Source organism: Equus caballus, chromosome 8 (assembly GCF_041296265.1).
Source record: "Equus caballus isolate H_3958 breed thoroughbred chromosome 8, TB-T2T, whole genome shotgun sequence".
NCBI classification, from domain to species: Eukaryota; Metazoa; Chordata; class Mammalia; order Perissodactyla; family Equidae; genus Equus; species Equus caballus.
In genome coordinates this window covers 49,217,052-49,239,346 of record NC_091691.1, presented here as the reverse complement: position 1 = coordinate 49,239,346, position 22,295 = coordinate 49,217,052, and the positions used below count along the sequence as shown (strand labels likewise).

General features: G+C 34.0%; 1 protein-coding gene across 2 annotated transcripts in view; it reads left to right on the top strand.

Annotated features, from left to right (window-relative positions):
- THOC1 (THO complex subunit 1) overlaps positions 1-22,295 on the top strand; it is a 55,203-nt gene that overhangs the window by 1,959 nt on the left and 30,949 nt on the right. For both annotated transcript variants that reach the window (XM_001491890.7, XM_023647530.2), the window contains exons 2-10: positions 1,628-1,701; positions 1,795-1,855; positions 3,098-3,164; positions 6,467-6,585; positions 7,050-7,098; positions 7,508-7,603; positions 13,943-14,025; positions 16,140-16,213; positions 21,121-21,229. In XM_001491890.7, coding sequence (XP_001491940.2) covers positions 1,628-1,701; positions 1,795-1,855; positions 3,098-3,164; positions 6,467-6,585; positions 7,050-7,098; positions 7,508-7,603; positions 13,943-14,025; positions 16,140-16,213; positions 21,121-21,229 — 732 coding nt within the window. The remainder of the gene's footprint in view (positions 1-1,627; positions 1,702-1,794; positions 1,856-3,097; positions 3,165-6,466; positions 6,586-7,049; positions 7,099-7,507; positions 7,604-13,942; positions 14,026-16,139; positions 16,214-21,120; positions 21,230-22,295) is intronic.

Below are 22,295 nucleotides of genomic sequence, written 5' to 3'. Positions count from 1 at the left end.
AAATGGGAAAAGGCAAACAGAGATTAGCTTGGGAAAGGTTGCCAAATGTTATTTTATTCTTACGCTTTGGGGAAGAGCAGTTTGAGCATTTGGGAAACACCTTACAGAGCGTCTTCATGTTGCCTTATTTAACTCTTAGAATAGCGTTGTGAAGTAGGCTAAGTTTTATTAACTCTTATGTGTGAGATAGAAACTGAGACACTCGTCTCCCCGCAATGTTGTGATTTACTTCACTGATTTTTCTGACTTCAGACCCAGTATTCTTTTTATATGGTCCATCATAGCCTCCAGCATGAAAAACTCTGTGCAAAGTTATTTGACTGTATTTTGTCTTTAGCATGTGTGCCAGTATTTCAAGTCATGAAACTACTCATTCAACTGTGTTTATGTAATTATAGTGATGGCAGATTAAAGATTCTGTGAAAGAAAATTGTTTCTTTGTAGTCAGTAGTTTTCTTGTGTTCAGGGTTTGTTTTTTTTTCCATACAGCGTGGGGTTTCTTTTTTTTTTCCTACCAGATTATATCTTGTTTATGTCATCAAAATCGTTTTCTTTCTGTGCATTTTGCTGTAATCCCTGGTGTTCTGATGTTCTGTTAAGAGTAACTGTTAGGAATATCCAAGATCATGTTAGTCCTGAAGGGGACCATTTAATTGGAGATCATCCAATCTAATGCTTCTGAAGCTTCAGTGTGTAGTGGGATCACCTAGAGATCTTGTTAAATGTAGATTCTGGTTCAGTAGTTCTGGAATCCGGCCTGAGATTCTGCATTTCTGTCAAGTTCACAGGTGATGCCACTGCTGCTGCTGGTAGTAAGGATCTACAACAACCCTCTTATTCAACTGGAGAGGAAAATGAAGCACAAAGAGATAAAAGGATAGGCCCAAGATTACACAGCCTATTGTGGCAGAGTCAGGAATGGACATTTCCAGTATAAATCTAACTCCTATGAGGCAATAAGATGACTTTGCAAGTGTATGTGAATTTTCACAGGACGAATGACTTTGCAATATTTTTGTCTGTCACTTATGACTACTTTAAGACAATCAGCAGGGACTGTGCCGAGCAAGCCACTTAGAGGAGGTAGGACTTGAGATGGGTCTTGAAGAATGGATAGAATTTGGATGAGCAGGCAGAAAGAACAACATGAATGTATGAATACACTAGAGTAAGGTTGATAGAAACTGATGAAAAAATAGCTAGACCTTAGTGGAGAGTATGTGTGAGGGGATAGTGGGAAATAAGATTGGATATGAATGGGATAACATTATCAGGGACCTTGAGAGTGAGCTATGAAACTTCAAAACCGAAACCTGTAAATAAGGAGCCATTTGGATGGTTTTGGTTTTTTCTTTTTAAAAAAAGCAGAATACTCTCATGAATGTGATATTGAAAGAGATGGTAGGAGGAAAAACCTGGAATAAGAAAGTCTAGCTAGGAAGCTCTTGCCAGGTTTAAAGTGATGAGAGTCTGTATCAGTAAGTGGCATTTGAATAAGAATTACTGATAGAATGACTGATAGGTAATTTTTTCCAGGTAAAAACATTTTTTAGTTAGACATGCTATTGATATGATTTTCAGTAAAAAGCAAAATCTTTCCACTTATTTGCTATTTTTATTTTTTTAGAAGTCTACCAGAGAGGCCCTGAACAACAAAAATATTAAGCCATTGTTGAATACCTTCAGCCAGTTACCTGGCAGGTAAGGCATTGATATCCATGAAATATGCTTTCCTGGATCTTTATACTCACCTGAGCTGTTTAAAAAATGCAAGTGTCTTTTGTTTTTTAATAGTGAAAATGAAAAAAAATGTACCCTTGACCAAGCTTTCAGAGGTGTTCTAGAAGAAGAAATTGTAAGTATGCTTATCCTTTATTGTTAAAATTTTGCTGGCAAATTAATAAACCAGTTTTTTTTTAAATTGCTTTTGTTCTTAGAATGGGTATTTAAGCATTTTTTTTAGAGTGAGCCTGCTGCTTTGTGAAAGCTAACTTGATCATAGTACAGAAAGTTATGTAATAATTAAGGCATTTGACAGCACAGGTGCAGTTTAAAGGCTTGGTTTAATAAATGAAGAGAGCCCTCTCCAAGTGAATATAAGAAAAGTTGACGTGAGGTCTTACTTAGCAAGAACTAGAAGTTGGAAGTGAGCCCTCTCATGTTGCTGTATAAACAGTGACACATCCTGTAGTGGCGTGAAAGCTCTAGTCGAAGGTTGTTCAGCATGGAAGCTGGGATTCATGCGCTCATTTTCTTCTGGCATTCTCCTCATCAGTTTGCATGCAAAAATAACTACAACCTGTCCAACTTCAGTGTAAGTTTAGAGTTCAGAGAAACTTAATCTAAACATGAACAATCCGAATTTATTTACCATTAATGGGACGCTCAAATGAAAGGGAAAGTTTTAGCAGTTTATTCTTGGTTAAGCGAAAGGATGGGTCCTGAGAAGCTAGATCCTTTTCTAACAGTTGGAATACAATGTCCCTTTCTTTCGGACAATTCTGGATCAAAATTCATTTTTCCTCCTCTTCAGACCTAACTACCTGTTGTGAACCATTGGGCAAGTTGCTTTGCTTTTCTGAACTCAATTTCATTTGTAAGAGGGGAAATACCATTCTTTCAGGGTTCCTGTATAAAACAACATTTAAGGAACACTCAATAAATGCTGGGTTTTATGATGTTATAGAACCTAAGCACTACCTCCCTTCCATTAAAGCCCTCCCTCAGACATATTGATGCCCCAGTACAATTAATTTCCTTGGCCCTGCCTTTGCCTATGCCATTGATTGAGTTTTGACCTCAGTACTTCTGTGGTTGAGTAACTTAGAGCCTTAATCACACTACTGTAAACATTTTCCTAAGGCCATTGGATTTTAAGTGAGTCATGTACTTATTACTTACTTGATATACTTCAACAATTAGTGACTCTATTACTGTTCAGTTTTGTATTTCCATCTTAGAAAGTAGTTTTATCTTCTGTAAGAGACATTTTTATCCCATATTTGTCATAATCAATTTAATGTCAGATGGTATGTTTTTATTGTTACCAAATTAGTCTCAACTCTGGCCCCTAAATTGTTTTCTCCTCTGTTGGTAGATAAATCATTCATCATGTGAAAACGTTTTAGCTATTATTTCTCTTGCTATTGGGGGAGTAACTGAAGGTAAGTATGGCTTTCTTTTTTTAAAGTAATTTTGGACATAACGTGCTTTATTTAAAACTTACCTGATTTTGTTTCTCCCTATACCTCTCTGCCTGATTTTGTTCTTTCTTCAGTTTCTGCCTACCACCTTTGCCAAGAAGTTGTCCCAATGAAATTAGCTCACATGTATTTTTCATCTCTATTATGCAGCACACATTTTGACACTTTCTTTGTTCTCCAGTTGTTTTGTTCATTCAGTAAATATTTATTGAGCATCTGCTGTGTGCCTGGTACTGAGCTAGGACTTGGAGATTCAGTAGTAAATAAAGCATATTCCCTACCCGGAAGGAATCTAGTAGCTAATGGAGGAAAGAGATGTGTAAATGTCATACCATGCTGTAGTTACTGTGATTGAAGTGATTCTCTAAACTTCAGAGTCTAAAGGAATCAGGAAGGTCTTAGAAAGGAAGCTATAACACAAGAGCCAAGATGGGAGGGATGATGAATTTGTAAGGCAGAAACAGAAGGGAATAGCTGTGTAAAAGCCACGTTCAGCATGGCTAAAGAACTGCGTGGAGCAGAGGGGTGAGAGAATAATGAGAATGGTGAGGAAAGATGCAGGAGTAGTAGTTAGGGTCATTTGTAAAGGACTTTGTATGCCATGCTAAAGAGGAGCTATGGAGGAAGAGTTGGGTTGGGAGAGACTGCTGGCAGGAAAACTAGGTAGGAGACTGTTAAAATCGGGCGGGGGCAGTGGGCAGCAGCTTTGAGAGACTTTAAAAAAGGCACATAGTAGATACACAGTGCCTAACACATTGGAGGAGCTCATTAAATATTTGCAGAAAGAAGTAATGAAAAAATAGTTTATCAGTATTCTTTGACCAATTTGGTTAAAATACTCATTTGATTAATTCAGATAATTTATGTGAAAAATGCTTTTACTCTGTAAAGCATTATTCATATATTTATCATTTTGATGCTTATTCCTGCAAAAACTGGAAAATGCAAGGTAAAAGTAGTCTTCCAGCGTAGCAGCAAGCTGTTTTGTGAACTTAAGCATAGTTCATAAATTCTGACCTTATGTGTTTTATATGAGATGCTTCTTCATTCCATCATTAAGCATACTTAAATGAGTTCCACAGTGGAGTGTTCTTTGCCCAGTTTCTCTCAGTTTGCGGCATCTGCTTAGTTCTTTGATATGTTACTGTTGTAGACTGTTAATGTCTTTAACACTTGAAGTTGTACAAAGTCTATGTTTAGAACTTTTACTTTCTTTGAGAAAGATGAGGACTTAAGAACTTAAACCATAAATAAAAGCTTAAGTGCTTTTTTATTTTAATTTGATAGGAAAAGTCCCTTCTTGAGAGAGATTATTATTGTATTATTTGTGTACCATGTTTTTGAATTGTCCATAAATATGTTTTGTTAAATTCAACCCAGCAGATATTTATTGAGCTTCTGTTCAGTGTCAGATAATTTACTGGTTAAAGCATATAAAAATGCCTACCATTTAAAAAGCTCATAGTTTATATAAAGATAAACAGGATTTGGTGAGTGCTATAAGTTACATACAGTGTGCTTCAGAAACAAAGATGAGGTGGCCTTATCAATTTACCATGTGATAGAAGGAAGACTAGGCAGAAAACAGCATTATCAACAAAACCATGGAAGTATGAACATAACAAGGTGTTTGGGAGCTGAGGAAGTGCCTATCTGTCGCCAAGGTTAAAGGCAAGCAAAGAGGGCAATTGCAGAGGCTGGGATATGAGTTGCAAAAGTTCCAGGGGGTCGTGTTATAACCCAACTCATCAGAATCACCAGTGAATCTCTATATTTAAGTGAGATTCCCAGGGCCTAGCTTAGTTTTACTGAATCAGAGTCTTTGGTAATGAGATCTGGGTAATTTTGTTAAGTTCTATAATTATTAAATGTGAGTTAACTTATGCCAGGCTATGCTGCAACTAAGAGCAGAGTATACTTCTCAAATCTCTTGGATATACAGGGCATATGGTATCATGGAATCTAAGTGTTAAGGGACGTTAGAGATCATCTAGTCCAGTCTCATATCTGGCCTATCCTGCTCCCCTCTGTAACGACCCTGGCAGGTAGTCAACCAGCCTCTGTGCCCATTGATGGAGCTCACTATTTGATTTCTGTTAGATAGTTTTGATTATCAACTGGAGTTGAAATCTGCTGCCTTATGCCACCCAGTGGTTCTAGACAGTATCCCTCACATCACATTCCAGATGTAATCTTATCAGAGCTAGAAATACTACTTCCTTTTTCTGAACATATATTAAATGCAGTGTTTGGGGCTTGCAGTGCCCCCTAGATACTTTTTTACATATTATGCATAAGTGGCTACTTTTCTTAAACACTTAACAAGTGTTAGTAAGTATTACCTTAAAATAGAAGGAAGAATGAGCAGGAAGATAAAAGTATTGTTAGTCTAAATGACCTTTTCTTTAAAAAGCTTTTAATTTATTGCTTTACTTTAATAACATTGAATTTAGAAATAAACATTTTACTTTACTGTTCTTTCCCTGAAACAATACTGTTATTTTAAATGTTTATTAATAGTTGAAATCAGTATCAAGCCTTTTTGTTATCTTATTTAAAGATAATTCTTTTCAAAACACTTAGCAACATTATAGAACATTTAGAAATGAAAAAATGGGAAAATACTAGTCATAATTCTTTTTAAAACTACATTTGTTTTGGTATATGTTTTTAGTTTTTCTAGAACTAAAATTTAAAATTAAAAAAACATGTTGTTGTTGTAACCATAATATACATACAGTTTTGAATCCTGCTGTTTTCACCTAGTATCATAAGCATTTTCCAAGTTATTATAGTCATCATAATCATTGCTTTTAATTGGCTGTATTACATTCGTAGTGGTGGTGCAAGCAGACTGGAGCTAGACTGCCTGGGTTCATATCCCAGCTCTGCCATTTATTTAACTTCTCTGTGTCTCAATTTTCCCGTTCTATGAACTGGAGATAATATTATCTACCTCATAGGGTTATAAGGATTAAATGTGTTAATATATGTAAAGTACTTAGTGTGCCTGACATATAGTAAATGCTCTAAAAGTGTTATCGAGAATTATCTTCCTCATTGTTATTGTTGAGTGCACATACCAGAAATTACATAAGTATGTCCCGTTTAAGGACTTTTTGGTTGCTTCCATTTCTTGACTTTTAAAACCTCGTTAGGACTGACAAAGTGTACCTTTAAGATATTCTTCAGAATTATTTTGCGTGGGCTGTTTTACACTACAATTTTTTAAACTTTTAAATTGACTTGTGCTCCACTTGAAGGTATTTGTACTGCATCTACACCTTTTGTATTGTTGGGAGATGTTTTGGATTGTCTTCCTTTGGATCAGTGTGACACAATATTCACTTTTGTGGAAAAAAATGTTGCTACTTGGAAATCAGTAAGTGCCTTACTTTTGTTTTTTTTTTTCTTGGTAACATTGTGTTTCTATGGATCCAGAGTCCTAAGAGTAGATTTTTTGCTTCTATTTCTAATATTGCTGATTGCTAAAAAGTGTATCTGTCCTTATGAAGGAATTAATATATGTTGCGCTCTCTTGGGGGAGCCATGTAAGTGATGTATGGAAGGAAAGCTGAAGTGCAAAATTTGACTAAGTAGTAACAACTAACTTGGAAATACACACTTACATATTTAAAGCAGTTACTTAGTTTCATGTTTTGTTACCTTACATATTTAAAAATATTTTTATTTCATTGAAAGTGTTATTTGCTTGAAAATAAGTGAAAGTGGCATAGTAGAGTCTCAGTGCATGATAGTGTTCTTTAATATTTTTACTTCCTGTGGCTTACTATTGAAGGATGTGTAACGACTTCTGAACAACAGTCATATCTGTCTTAATTTCAGAATACGTTTTATTCTGCTGGGAAAAATTACTTACTACGTATGTGCAATGGTAAGTTCTTCTGTGGTAAATGATTGTTTTTTAAAATGCAAATGTGGCCAGAAAAACCGGTAGTTGAATTAAACACAGTGATAAAAATTTTTAAATAGATTAATATCTTCATTTTTAAATAACAGTCTGATTTATTAAAACTACTCATTCACTTTAAATTAAAATGTTCCTGTTCTGCCTGTAAACTTAATGAAAACCAAAAAATTTTTGATAATGCTCTTCTTGACTCTGCTAAACTTGTTTTACTCCTAATTTTGTAGTGCTTTTCTGTGGCAATAATTTCTGCCCCATTTTGGGAACTACTGCTTTAGGAAAATACTCTTGACAAACTGGTTAAGAAACCTGGGTATGGTTGTAATAAACAAAGAATGATCTCTTCTGTGTAACCTTCATTTCTATGTATTATTAGATCTCCTAAGAAGATTATCAAAATCCCAGAATACAGTCTTCTGTGGCCGAATTCAACTCTTTTTGGCCAGGCTTTTCCCTTTATCTGAGAAATCAGGTAAGCTTTTATACATTAAACAAATGTTTTGTAAGAAAATCTTTCCCAATTTTTAATGGATTAGGATCTGCCATGATGCTAACAAGAAAAATGGTTCTAAAAATTCGAAGGATAGCATAGAAAATTGTCACTTTATTTTCTTTTACTTGTAAATAGCTATACTGGTTCTGCTGTATAATACAGGTAATCCTTAAATAAAGTCGTTGATTTTGTCTTTAAATTCAGAGCTTACTAATAATGATGTGTAGTTGAGTCACACTGAAATATGTAGATATGAACCAGTGTTTTCATTTTATTTCATAATGTATGCTTATTTTTCTGCTTCCATTTTCTCCCTCAATCACCACTGTTTAGCCACATTTTACTTCCTTTCATTTCTTTTACCATTTTTTACTGTGAAATATAACAGTCATATAGAAAAGTGCATAAAGTAAATGTATAGCATACTAATTATGAAGCAAGTACTTATCCAGGTCAGAAATGTAACATTGCCTGTACTCCAGAGTCCTCCCCCCCGCAATCTGTTCAAATATGCCAGATTTTAATATCTCTTTGCTTCAGTCTTTCCTTCTTAATTTTAGTGTGATACACTCTACCTACTTCATATGTTGTAAAAGTTAAATGAATTAAAATATGTGAAGAGCTTATGACAATGCCTACATGTGGTAAGACCTATACTATATATTAGCAGTGGTTTTTATGTGCTTTCTTTTTGTCATGCTAGATCTATGTTGTTTTTGTTTTTTCCTACCTATTTAATGTGGTCAGGATTTAGATTTACGAAGGTATTTACCACTTGTATTTCTGACCTCTATCTATGATCATTTCCCCTTTAGATTTTTCGTCAGTGCAGATCTGTGTTTTGGTCTGAAAATCTTTATTACTTTATTCTTGAAGAATGTTTTCAGTGGATATAAGAGTCTAGGTTGGCACTAGATACAGAATTTCATTTTTTAGGAGATAATCATAATCGTACTTTGTCTTCTATCTCCCATTGTTCTGTAGACAAGTCAAATGTCAGTTTAACTCCTTTGAAGACAATCTAGATTTTTTCCTCTATTTGTTCTTGAGGTTTTTTTGGTGTTTTTTTTTTCAGTTTTGCTACGATGTATCCAAGCATAGATTTCTTTTTATTTATCATGCTCAGATTTGTGAGTATCTTGAATCTGTGGATTGATGTCCTTAATTTAGTTTGTAAAAATTTTAGCCATTATCTCTTCAAATATTGTGTATGCCTCTTGTTCTCTTTCTGGAACTCCAGTAAACATCCTTATACCTTCACACTATATCCTCTGTCTCTTACACTTTCTATACTTTCATCTTTGTCTCTTTCCCTCACTTTCTGAATAATTTCTTCAGGTATGTTTTATAGTTCACTACTTCTCTCTTCAGCTATGAATAATCAGCTGCTAAATGAGTTCTAAACTTCCATTATTGATTTGTCATGTCTAGAAGTTGTCTTTTAAGTCTGGTATGTCACTTTTTAGTTTCTTATTCCCTACTGATATTTTCAAGTTTGTTTTTTAACCAGGCTAAGCATTGTTATTTTTATCTTCTGTGTCTGATACTTTCAGTATCTTAAGTCTCCATGGGTCTGCCTCTAGTGTCTGCTTCTACTGTTTCTCACTCATGATGTCTTATCTTTTTATGTGCCTGGTTAATTTTGGATGTTATATTTGTGAAGATATTTGAAGGAAAAATTCTGAGGCCTAGGAAAGACACCTTTCTCCAGATAATTTTCATTACTTCTGCTAGGTGTCTTTGGAAAGGGGCTACCACAAGTCCAAGATTACTTTAATCCAGCCCAGCTCAAGGCCTGTGATTCCTTAGATCATCGAGAAGACTTGGCACTGGACTGCAATTTCATATAGCCTTACCTGAGACTGCAGCCCTCTGCGCTCCCAGCCTTGAAGATGGTTGGGGTGGGATTTAGATTCCCCACCTTCCTTGGGCTCAGAAATTTACTTTTATCATCCTAGCTTCAGGAAGCTGCTAAAAGAGTAGCTCAGTTTTGCAGCTGATTCCTCCTGTTTGGCAGATGTCCTCAGGAAAGAAGTGGCTTTGAGTGCTGATGATGCATTGCTTATCTTTCTTGCCTTCTGGATTTTTGCCATATATTCCTTACTATCTTGTCAGCTCTTTACCATTTTTGTGAAAACGTTTTTCTGTTTCATTGACCAGAACAGTGCTATGAATGTGGTTTGTGCTCTATAAATATTTATAGATTAATGGAATTTATGCAAGTTTTTAGTTATCCTTAGTGGGAGGGTTAATCTGAATTAATTAACTAGACTTCAATTACCAGAAACTCACCTTTTTTTATTACTTTTTTTAACAGCTTTTTTGAGATGTGAATTCATGTACCATAGGATTCACCATTTAAAGTGTACAATTCATTGTTTTTTAGTGTATTCACAGAGTTGTACAACCATCATTACAGTTAATGTTAGAACATTTTTCCTTCTAAAAGGAACTCCATATTCGTTAACTGTCACTCCCCACTTCCCTCCATCCTTACCCTCTCCCCCAAACCCTAAACAACCATTAAAGTACTTATTGATCTCTGTAGACTTTCCTATTCTGGACATTTGAAAAATGGAATACAATGTGTGGTCTTTTGTGACTGGCCTTTTTTAATTTCACATAATATTTTCAGGGTTCATCTGTGTGGTAGCATGTATCAGTAGGTCATTCCTTTTTATGACCAAATAATATTGTCTATATGAATACACTACATTTTGTTTATCCATTCATCAGTTGATGAACAGTTGGGTTGTTTCTACTTTTTGGCTACTGTGAATAATGCTGCTGTGAGTATTTGTGTACAAGTTTTTGTGTGGATGTATGTTTTCAGCTCTCTTGGGCATATACCTAGAGTAGAATCGCTGGGTCATATGATAACTCTGTTTTAATTTCTCCTGGGTATATATCTAAGAATAGAATTACTGGATCATATGATAACTCTGTATTTAAATTCTTGAGGAACTACCAAACTGTTTTTCAAAGAGACTGCGCCATTTTACAATCCTACATCATCAACACATGTAGGTTCCAATTTCTCCATATCCTTGTTAACACTTATTATTGTCCGTCTTTTTTATTATAGCCATCCTGGTGGGTATAAAGTGGTATCTGATTGTGATTTTGATTTGCATTTTCTGAATGACTGAAGATTGTAAGCATCTTTTCATGTGCTTACTAGTCACTTGTATGTCTTCCTTAAAGACATGTCAATTCAGATTCTTTGCCTATTTTTAAAATTGGGTTGTCCTTTTATTAAAATAGTTATATGAGTTCTTTTTATATTCTAGATAACTAGCGTTTTATCAGATATATAATTTACAAACATTTTCTCTCATTCTGTGGATTGCCTTTTCACTTTCTTGATAGTATCATTTACAGCACAAAAGTTTTAAATTTTTATGAAATTTAATATATTTCTTTTGTTGCTTGTGCTCTTGGTGTCATTTCTAAAAAACCATTGCCTAACACAAGGTCACAAAGATTTACTCTGTTTTCTTCTAAGGGTTTTAGCTCTTACATTTAGGTCTCTGATCCATTTTGAGTTAATTTTTGTATATGGTGTGAGGTAGGGGTCCAATTTCATTCTTTTGTGTGTGGATACTCAGTTGTCCCAGCACCATTTGTTGAAAAAACTATTCTTTCCCCCATTGAATTGGCATCTCACCTTCTTTATGCCTTCAAAATACAAGATCAATTGAACTTTAGGGCCTTGGCACTAACTCTTTCCTCTGTTTGTAATCATTTTGTTGTTATTGTCGTATTACTGACTTTTGCTGTCACTCAATCTCAGTTTAAATTTCACTTCCTCAGTGAGGCTCTCTTTGAGCATCTAATCTAAACCTGCCACCAGTCACTCATTATCATCACCTGATTTCAAATCTCTTCTTAGCATTTAACACTGTCTGGCATTTTCAGTGTGTTTATGTTGTTCACCTCTGTATTCTGCGTGCCTAGAACAGTGCTAAACACCTAGTCGCCATTTAAATGTGTGATGAATGAAGGCTCTATCTCTTTGTGAAATGAAATATGCCCCTTCACAAGTACTAATTTGTGATTTCTTTTTCTGGAATTTATAGATGTAAGAACAAGGTTTCAATTCCCAGCCATTCTTTTGTCCTTCCTGGTTATCTGCAGCCTCCAAGCTCATTTTTTTTTTTTAACATTTTAGACTTCTTTTTCAATGTACTGCATTTCTAAACTGACAAGACATAGAGAAACCACTTTTTCTTTCTCTTATTAACTAGTTAAAAGACTAACAATATATGGCTAAAAGTAACTTTATATATATTGTTTAGTAAATTACATTTTTAATTGTTTTTTAAATTATAAAAGTAACACAACCTTATTTCCGAAAATTTGGAAAATGAAGGAAAAAACTGTAATCAATCCTACCACCCTAACATAAGCTAGGTTGACATTTTGAGATGTCTCTTTTCTTTTTTTTAACATTTATAGATGCTTGTGATTCATTAGGGTGTATTCCAAGACTTTCAGAAAGCCCTTTTAGCATGTAATTTACCAATTAAATGTTGTGACACATGACTGAAATTTTTAACTTATGAGAATTATGTCATGTGCTATATTGAGTAATAGTTAGAGAACAAAGGTATTTTAAGTAGACAGTGCTGAATGGTCAGCCAGGTTCATTCACCAGCTTAATGATTTGATCTAGCATGCTAGATTTTTTTTTGACTTTTTGTTTTGAAATAACTTTAGACTTAAAGAAGAGTTACAAAGGTATAGAGAGTACCTGAATAACCTTCACCTAGTGCTGACCTCTTACATAACCACAGTACAGTTATCAAAACTAAGAAATCAACATTGATACAGCCCTAACTACAGACTTTATTTGGATTTTACCAATTTTATCACTACTTTCTTTTTTCTGGTTAAGGATTCAATCCAGGATCCCACGTTGCATTTAGTTGTCGTGTTGCTTTAATCTCCCTAGTCAGTGACAGTTCCTCAATCTTTGCTTGTTTTTGTCATGACCTTGACTCTTTTGAAGAATACTAGTCAAATATTTTGTAGAATGCCCTTCAGTTTAGGTTTGTCTGGTGCTTTTTCCTAATTAGATTAAGGTTATGGATTTGGGGGAAGAAGACTACAGAGGTGATACGCCCTTCTCAGTGCATCATTTCTACTGGTGTTCTATGTCTTATTCCGGGTGATGTATCCTTGGTAACTTGGTTAAGATATTATCCTTGATCAGCATATTTCTCTGCTGCCAAGTTACTGCTTTTCTCTTTGTGATTAATCAGTATTTGGAAGGAGATACTTTGGGGCTATGCAAATATTGTTTCTTCCCTAGGCCTTGGCCCACTGATTTTGGTAGTGGTCCTCTGGATCTTGTCTGCAGTGATTATTATTAGGTTGCCCTGGTAGTGATTTTCTGTTTCTCTCATTCCTTCTGCATTTATTAATTGAGAATCTTCTATAAGGAAGAGTTGTCTCTTCTCCCTTATTTACTTATTAATTCAATCATCTTTTTCAATATGAACTCATGGATATTTGGTTTATTTTCTGGGTTATAATCCCACAGTATCATTATTGTTGTTCAAACTGTTTTATTTTGCCCATTGAGAGCTCTTTCAAGTTTCCCTGGAGCCCTGGAATCAGCCAGCTCTCCAAAAGGCCTGATTCATTTTATTTAAGAGTAGTATTTAGAAGCCAAGATCTGGGCCCTAGATATGCTGATTGCTACTGGAGTATCACTGCTTCTAGACCCTCTCAGTGGACAGAACCAGGAAAGTTACTTATGTGTACTAACCCATGAATACATGAGCATCTATATTTATTTCTGAATCTGTCTGTCTGTATTTTTTTTAATGGCCAACAACAAAAACCATGAGATCTTACTGGTACTTCTGTGTCTATTTCAGCACCAATAGACCTTCTTGTTTGTAACTTCTTTTCTGACATTGAGAAACTTGGCTTTCTCGTTAACTACAATATATTTATTATAAATATTGCTATATAGTCTTTTTGGTTAATACAATTTTTATTTGTGCTTCAGCAAAATTATAAATTATTATGTATTGCGTTTTGTAAAATTGTTCTTGAATATTCATAAATAACAAGGATCGACTATGTTTATTCTAATATATTTAGAATCCTGTGTACTTGAAAGACACCTTTAAGAAATGATTTTTAGAAAAGATTTGAAAATCGTGTGATGTTACTTCTGACTTGATCTGCTTACTTATGGATTTATCATTTTATGTGTCTTGGTTATGTGAAAGCAAAGTAATATTCTTAAAGAAGTTTAGGCATTTGGTAGATTTGCTTTTAAGGCTTTTTTTTTTTTTTTAATAGGTCTTAACTTGCAGAGTCAGTTTAATCTGGAAAATGTCACTGTTTTCAATACCAATGAGCAGGAAAGCACCTTGGGTCAGAAGGTGAGACTGATATTAAATCTAACAGAACATATTTGTAAGTTTGTTATTGAGATAAATGATATGAATGGGTCTTTCAGGTCATCAAAAATTTTTAAACTTTTATTTCTGGTTTATAGAAATAATATTTATGCTGTGTAAAAAAGTACAAAGAAAACAGAAATATTTAAAATAGAAAGTAGAGCTACCCCATAATCCAAGGCTCCACAGATAGCCACTGTTATCATTCTCTGTCTATCCTTTCAGGATTTTTTGTGTATATGAAGTCATACAATACATACTGTTCTCAAACTCACTTTCTTCTTTTAACAGTATAAAATGGATGCATTTCTGCATCAGTACATTTAGATCTGTCTCAGTGTCTTAATGACTCATGATGAGTCTGTAGATATATTACAATCCCTTGTCAGAGGTCATTTAGATAATCTCTAATAGTGAAAAATTGTTAACAGCATTAACAGGGAATAGTCTTGTGTATATCATTGCTAAATTATGCAGGTGTCTCCTTACGATAAATTCCAATAAGTGAAATTGCTGTGTCAAAATATATACATATATCAAATTTTTATAGCTATTGCCCAGTTACTTCTCAAAAAGATTGTACCCATTTATTTATTCTACCCCCAGTGGCACATGGAGAATGCCTGCACATTTTCCCACATCAAGAATTATCAGTGTTTAAAAATCTTTGCTTATTTGGTATATACTTCAAAAGTGAGTCTTTGTTTTAACTAACATTTTCTTGGTTATTAATGAAATCGAGGGACTTACTGTATGTTTACTGGGATGTGTTTTTCTTCTGTGTTGTTAGAAGCAGTGAGGAAGAGAATTGCCTGTTAATGCTGTTTGCCCATTTTACTGTTGAAATGTCTTTTTCTTATTGATGTGTAGAAACTCATTATATAGAATATTATTAACTCATTACCAACCATATGTTGATATGTTTTTTCTCAGTTTATAATTTTTCTTATAATTTTTATTTATGGTGCCTTTCCTATATAGAACTTTTAAATTGGATGTAATATTAACATTTGTTGGTCTTTTGTTTTATTGTTCCTAACCTTGTAGCATGCTAAAAGCTTCCACTTCACAAGATTATATAATTCCCTTTGTTTTCTTCTGCTTTTATGATTTTATTTTTTTCTTTTAAATCTTTAACCCAGCAGGAATGTTGGAGTTTTGAATAAATTGCATTATAATTTTATTTTTTTCCAAATGGCAAGCCAGTTATTTCAGAACCACTTGTTAAATACTCCATTTGCCCACTGATTTTTTAAAGGCCATCAGTTATAATCAACTTTATTTTTAGAAACTATTTATGATACATCCTGAAGACAGTCCCGAGTTGACAAGTTTCTGGAGATTCTGTACCTACTTGTCATTTAGTAGCAAGTGATAAAATTTAAGAAATTATTAATTAGATGTATCTGATATCTCTCTGTAAATTAATCAGACTACTTTATGTATTTTATTCCTTAAAGTGAAATCATTATCAATTTGGAAATGATGCTGACTTTGCTTAAGAGTTTTCAAAATCTTGTCTTTCATCTTTATGTATTTAGATACTTCTTGGACTGTTCCATGTAAACTTGCTATTTTGAAATTTTCAATATAGAGCTGGATACCCAGCATATCCTAAAGTGTTCCCAGTTAATAAGTGTTCTCTGCAGGGGTAGGGGAGAATCTCCATGGTCAAAGTTAGGGACAAAAACAACTTAAATTCACTTTAAGCATTATTTACTTTAGTTCTTAGAGTCCTTAATGTACTTATGATCCTCTCAGTTCTGTAAAAGATCATTGTATGTATTTCCAAAATGTATTTTGCCATAGACCCTTTATTTCCAGAGAGAATCTACTGACCATATTTTGAGAAATACCAGTTTAAAACTTTCCACTATGTCTTCATGACTATCTTATTGTCATACTGCTCTTAAATTCTTGTATCCCTGTCATATAGAATTCCCATTGCCTTAAAGATTAACTGTAGGTCTAGATAGTTACTGTGACTAAACTTCTCTAGTAATGGTTGTCTAGCAGTATGTGAATAACATTATTCCAGTGTTTACTTTCTGCGTGACAGCTGCTTCATGACAGGCTGTAAATATTTTTAAATTTAGCACACTGAGGATAGAGAAGAAGGAATGGATGTAGAAGAAGGTGAAATGGGAGATGATGAAGCTCCAACAACTTGGTGAGTTTTTAGAAGTTCAGATTTCTTGATTTACAAAGATAATTTCTCAATGACTTATCAAGTACTAGATAGAGAATGTAGACAAGGAGGAAGGAAATCATCTTCTCCATTTATTTTACGTGTAACTTTCATGTATATGACTTAAAATTGTAAATCCTAAATCATTGATGGACTGTGTCAGTTGATTTCTGAATTATGTTCAGACACTTCGTTGTTTGCATAGCCTACTTTGTATATATTTCTAATATTTGAAAAGCCAACCTAGGCACTCCTCCCTTCTTCCTTCCATTTAACTTTGTAGACGCGCTATCTATGGATATTGGGCTGACTTTTAAATGAAGTGGGAGGGATAAGAAACTTCCTTTCTCTTTTATCTCTTCCTGTCCCCTACCATCACTGTTTCTTATCCCATCCTCTATGACCCTGTGCTTTCTTTCCAAATAATTTCTTCCTAGTGCTGGTTAGAAGCAATGAGGACGAGAAAGGGAAGGTGTAAAGGAAAACTTACAGTAGCACTCTTCCAGGTGTCCCAGGAGACTCAAGTTATCATCCTCAGCTGCAATTGAAAGAATTTCCAGAAGATCAAAAAGACGTTCCTCTATCTGCACAGGGAGATGTATTCCTGATATCCCAAATTTCAAATTCAAACACATATCCCCAAAGAAACATTCCAAGTAGTGTGGCTCCAGGCTAAATTCCAGTATTTCCTAGTCATATAACATTGAGCAAACTACTTAACCTCCCTGCAACTCAGTTTTAGAGTCTTTAAAATATAGTAATGCCCCTACTTGTTATAGTTGTGAGACGAATAAATGAGATGCTAATCAGAAATGGTCTGTTAAGGCACTCGGTAGTTATCCTTATCATCACTGTAGTTATTGATGTTATGTACAATGATATATGGAAAGTGCTTAGAACAGTGTCTGTTCAGTGTCCAGTAGCTATTATTATCAGCTATGGTTTTTTGAGTATTTTTTTCCAGAGACCTATTTGCTCATGTGTGTTATGCATAAAATAGACTTTTGTGGTCGGGCCTGGACAACATGAGGGCGCTGGGCCAAGATATTAGGCTCCAAGATGACAAGTCACCTGAGATGTAAACAGAGCCCCACAGACAAACTCTGCCCAATGCAGTTTTTTTTAAACTCTGCCTAAGTCTGCATAGCCCCATTGATTATGTTCATAAACTAGTCACAGCTGCAGGAAAATCACTTAAACAGGACTCAGCACTCAGCTGCTGCTCAGTCTGTCACAATCACTATTTTTTGAGTAGAGGAAGAAATTGTATGAGGAATTATTTTGTGACCAGACCATACCACCAAACTGTCTTAGGCACTATAATTTACAAAGAACACATTACTCATGTATTATCTACCATATGAAGTCCATTTTAGATTTGGCTCAAATACATCAATAAAAATTATTGTATTAAAAAAATTCCAGTGTGTAAAGTCCTATAAAATCGTCAGCTCAACATTTAAAAAATGCCATTTTACAGAGAATCTTGGTTAAAACATTGGGGCTGGCCCAGTGGTGTAGTGGTTAAGTTCTCACACTCCACTTTGGCAGCCCAGGGTTCACAGGTTCAAATCCTGGGCATAGACCTGCACACTGCTCATCAAGCCATACTGTGGCAGTGTCCCACATAGAAAATAGAGGAAGATTGGCACAGATGTTAGCTCAGGGCCAATCTTCCTCACCAAAATAAATAGTTACAAAACATTCTATTTTAGATAGAAACTCTCACCCTAACTTGTTACTGTTTGGGTAAACAATAAGTAGTTACATTTGCTTTGTGTGGATAAATATAAAATCCAAAAGTATCTGTGGAATGGTGAAGGTGGAAGGCAAATTGCAGTGAGTTGAAACATGAAAGGAAGGTAAGGAAGTAGTAACGTTAAATGTAGACAACCCTTTCAAGTTTAGCCATGAAGGAAAAGAGAGAGGGACAGCATGTAGTGGAGAGGAAAAGAACCATCAAGGGGAAGGATTTCTTTTTAAATATATTAGTGCCTCAACTATAAAAATTTCCTAGCAGTATTATATTAATGCTAGTTTAAAATCTATTCTGTGAGGCACCTCAAACACATACCAGGCGAACTAAAGGTAAAAGGAGAAAGATCAGAAGGCTTTACAGGTAGGAGATGATAATTAGCAACTTAGAATAAGATTGTTGTTGGTATCAAACATTAAATTAAATGTGAGCTTCCTGGCAACTGAGACAAAAAGGGATATATAATGGTTCCATAATTCTCATTCTGTGATTAGATGTAGCCTTCCATTTTTCTTAAGAGACAAACTTTGCTGGTACTACATTTTGAGAGATATTTACTGTATTCTTAGATGTGGTAACTGAGTAACGTTGTGTGTGTGTGTAACGTGTGTGTATGTGCATGTAAGTATACATATATATGAAATCTTCAAAAGCAGTTTTTCAAAAACATTGTTTTATTAAGTGTATGGAACTGTACAAATAATTGGTTATAGTGTTATTTCATGGATATAAATAATTTCTATGTGGCTTTTTCTTTTTCCAATTTACTTTCACATTTTGGAAAATGTTCTTTCTGTGGCTTTTTTTTCTTTTTTTTTTAAACCTGATCCATAGAAAACCCAGCCTTATAATCTTATTGTTGTAAATCAATGAAATTGCTTTTAATTATAGAAAGATTGATGTTCAGATAATTGTTTTCAAGGTTGTTTGTTTCTAGGGGAGAGTGTAAAAAGAATGAAAGTTAACATGCTTCCTAGATTCTTTGATAAAACTTTTGACAGGAGCTAGATTTTGGCCAATTAAAAGTTGCCAATATTCTTCATTATTGATTTGAAGCAGGATCCACATGCTTCAGATACTAGTGGTTGATCTAGCAAAGTTAGCATTCTTTTATCAAAATTAGCTAAGTTTGCTAAATTATTTACCTGACTTTACACATAAATCAAAGCCATTATAATCTGGGTGTATACGTAAGCATAATTTCAAGCCTCTTTTGTAAAATAAAGTGCATGAATTTTGTGGCTGCTGTTTCCTTGCAGACCAAGGGCTTTTTCAATTATGTCCAAGTTCACAGCCCTGTTCCAGGCAGTTAAAGTTGTCAAAAGTGTGAATGTAAGATAGGTGGTGTGTTGCTATGTGTATATATAGTGTGTATGTTTTTAGATGTGTGTGCTTTTCTTGAACTGATGTGCCAATTGATATAAATTTAAACTATTCTTTAAATGGATATTTCATGATATTGACTTATAGTTTGTAATCTTAACCATATGAATTAAATTCCTGTGGTGAGATTCTTTATCAAATGTGCTTCTATATGTTTTACTAAAATATTTTTCCCTTTGTTCTTTCTTAGATCACTAACAGACCTTTTCAGATTTTTTTGTAGAAAACTGAATTTTATACTACCAAATTTTTTTATACTTTTCTACTCTAACCTCCTTATTTTATATACAAAGAAAAAAGGTATTTTTCACTCTTTTAAACATTAACTCCCCCTAAAAAATTTTTTTACAAAGTATGTGGTAAAAAATTATACTCACTTTATTTTATTATAACCCTTTAAAAAGCATTATAATATTGTCCTTGATACTCCCTAGTTATCAGAAAATAAATATACGCATCCCAAAGATGAAGAATGGGGGATTAACTTACTTCCTATTATTGGCTAGAATAGAAAAGATAAAACTCTAAGATCATGGTGCTATTTTAGATCACTAAACTGACTTCTTGTTTCCCATAGAAAATTATAGTCTTACTTGAAATATTTGTATGGGCAGGAAGCTTGAAAAAAATCCTAACTGTAATCATTATTATATTATTTATTATTAAGGTTTATTTAGAAAGAATGGAGTAAGGTAGTACACAGTCATGTTTACAGACAAAATTAGTTTTACAGAGGTGATGTTGAAAACTTTTGTGGATATTTGAGGATATGAAATAGTCAAAACAATCATTTTTGACATATGAGTAATACTAAAAGACTTCACTGGCTGTTTTGAATGATATAGATGATTTTGTTAAGAAAACCATCTCTTAGATTAAAGTCTGAAATGTTGGTTTTAACATTAAAAATTAAAACATTTTATAGTATAATGATTGCTTGTAAATTTAAAAATTAAAAGAATGTATATTGAGACTATAGATTTCTAACATAGCCAAATTAGAAGTTGAATTAATAATGCCATAATAAAGACACTAAAGAAAGGGCTTATTTTTGTAATACTATTTTGATATGTACCTAATATGTTTGTCTCATACTAAGACTTCTTAACTTAGTACATGTTGGTTAGGATATAATGCCTATGGCTTTTAACATAGACTCAAATTAACATTAGCTTGAACAACAAAGATATTGATTTCTTTCTCATCTGAAAGTTTGGAGACAGGCAGTCCGGGGCTGATACGGTAGCATTCCTCAGGGAGATTGTCTAGAGACCCAAGTTCCTTCTACCTTCTTGTTCCACCATCCCTTTTGGTATTCTTTTTCTTATAGTCCAGGATGGCTCATCCTCACATCTGCATTCTAGCCAGCAAAAAGGGAAAAAGGAAAATGGTGAAATATGGCCCAAATAAGTCACATATGACTTCCACTCCCAATTGATTGGCCAGAATTTAATCACGCGGCCACAGCTAGCTGCAAGAAAGGTTAGGAAACATAGTCTTTAATGCTGAATAATCATATCTAGCCAAAATTCAGAGGTTCCACATCTTTAGATAAGGAGGGTCTGTTGTGGTCTGTGAATCCCCTGAAGTTGTTTGTATAAGTATACATGAATATGCACTTTTCTCGGGAAAGAGGCCATAGCTTTTATCAGCTTCTTAAAAGGGTTTGTGACCCAAGAAAAGTTAAGAGCATTTTAGATATTTTAAAATAGCTTCAATGATTTATTTAATATAACGTTTATTTTATTAGCTCCATTCCAATTGATTACAACCTGTACCGAAAATTCTGGTCACTTCAGGATTACTTTAGGAACCCTGTGCAATGCTATGAGAAGATTTCATGGAAGACTTTTCTCAAGGTGAGTTGCCAATCACAGACAACCACAAGCCCAATATTTTACAGCTAATGGCAGAGCCAAAACTTGGCTCTTCTCCAGCATACTTTTCACTATATGATTCTACCTCTTACAATTTTTTACCTTTTTCATAATATACAGAGGCTAAATTTTAAATTAATATTTACAGTTAACTGATTGATATAAACTAATTTTTTGGAGTACTTTATAAATGACTTGAGGATTGAAAAGTTAGTCATTGCAGCCATTTTTTTTTTTTAATGTAGTGAGTACTATCAACATGAATTGATGAATTTTTACAGAATGCATTGTTTCTGCACAAAATTATCTCAGCTTTCCTCTTAGAAAAGGTGTCTGCACACTATGGCCTTGGACCAAATCCAAAAACAGCCTGTTGCCTGTTTTTGTAAGCAAAGTTGTTTTGGCACACAACCATGCCCAGTCATTTACTTGTTACCTGTGGCTGTTTTTGTGCTGTAATGGCAGACTTGAGTAGTTGCAATTGAGACCATATGAGCCATACAGCTTAAAATATTTACTATCTGACCCTTTACAGAAAAAGTTTGCTAACCTCTGTTTTATAGGAATTATCTGTATTTCTTTTCCTTGGCTACTTAAAGATCAGTCATCTTTTTCACTGTAATCAAAACCCAAGGTTAATAGGTAGCTCTTAAAAGTAGCATGGTGTGTGTTCTGTGTTATTTTTTATAATTTTTACTTTATATGCAATAATTTTGGGTTTTGGGGCACCATCTAAATTCATATTAAATGGTGAGTGAGAAATCATCTAGAACTGTCCCTCAACTGGATAGGACTTAACATCATTGTTTTATTTGGTCACAGTGTTTAGCACAAGAAATGTTTAAGTTTCCACAGCTGGTAAATTTCTGTTTACTCTCAAAGCCTTCCTTTCTCTGTTTACCCCTTCAACAGACTGCATAAAAAAGTCACATTTCTTCAGGAGTAGAGAGTTTATTCCTACTTTTATAATACCATGAAATCTCATGCAGAATAGTTTTACCTTCATTTTCCTATCATAATTTTTCTTTTTTAATTTTTTATTTTATTT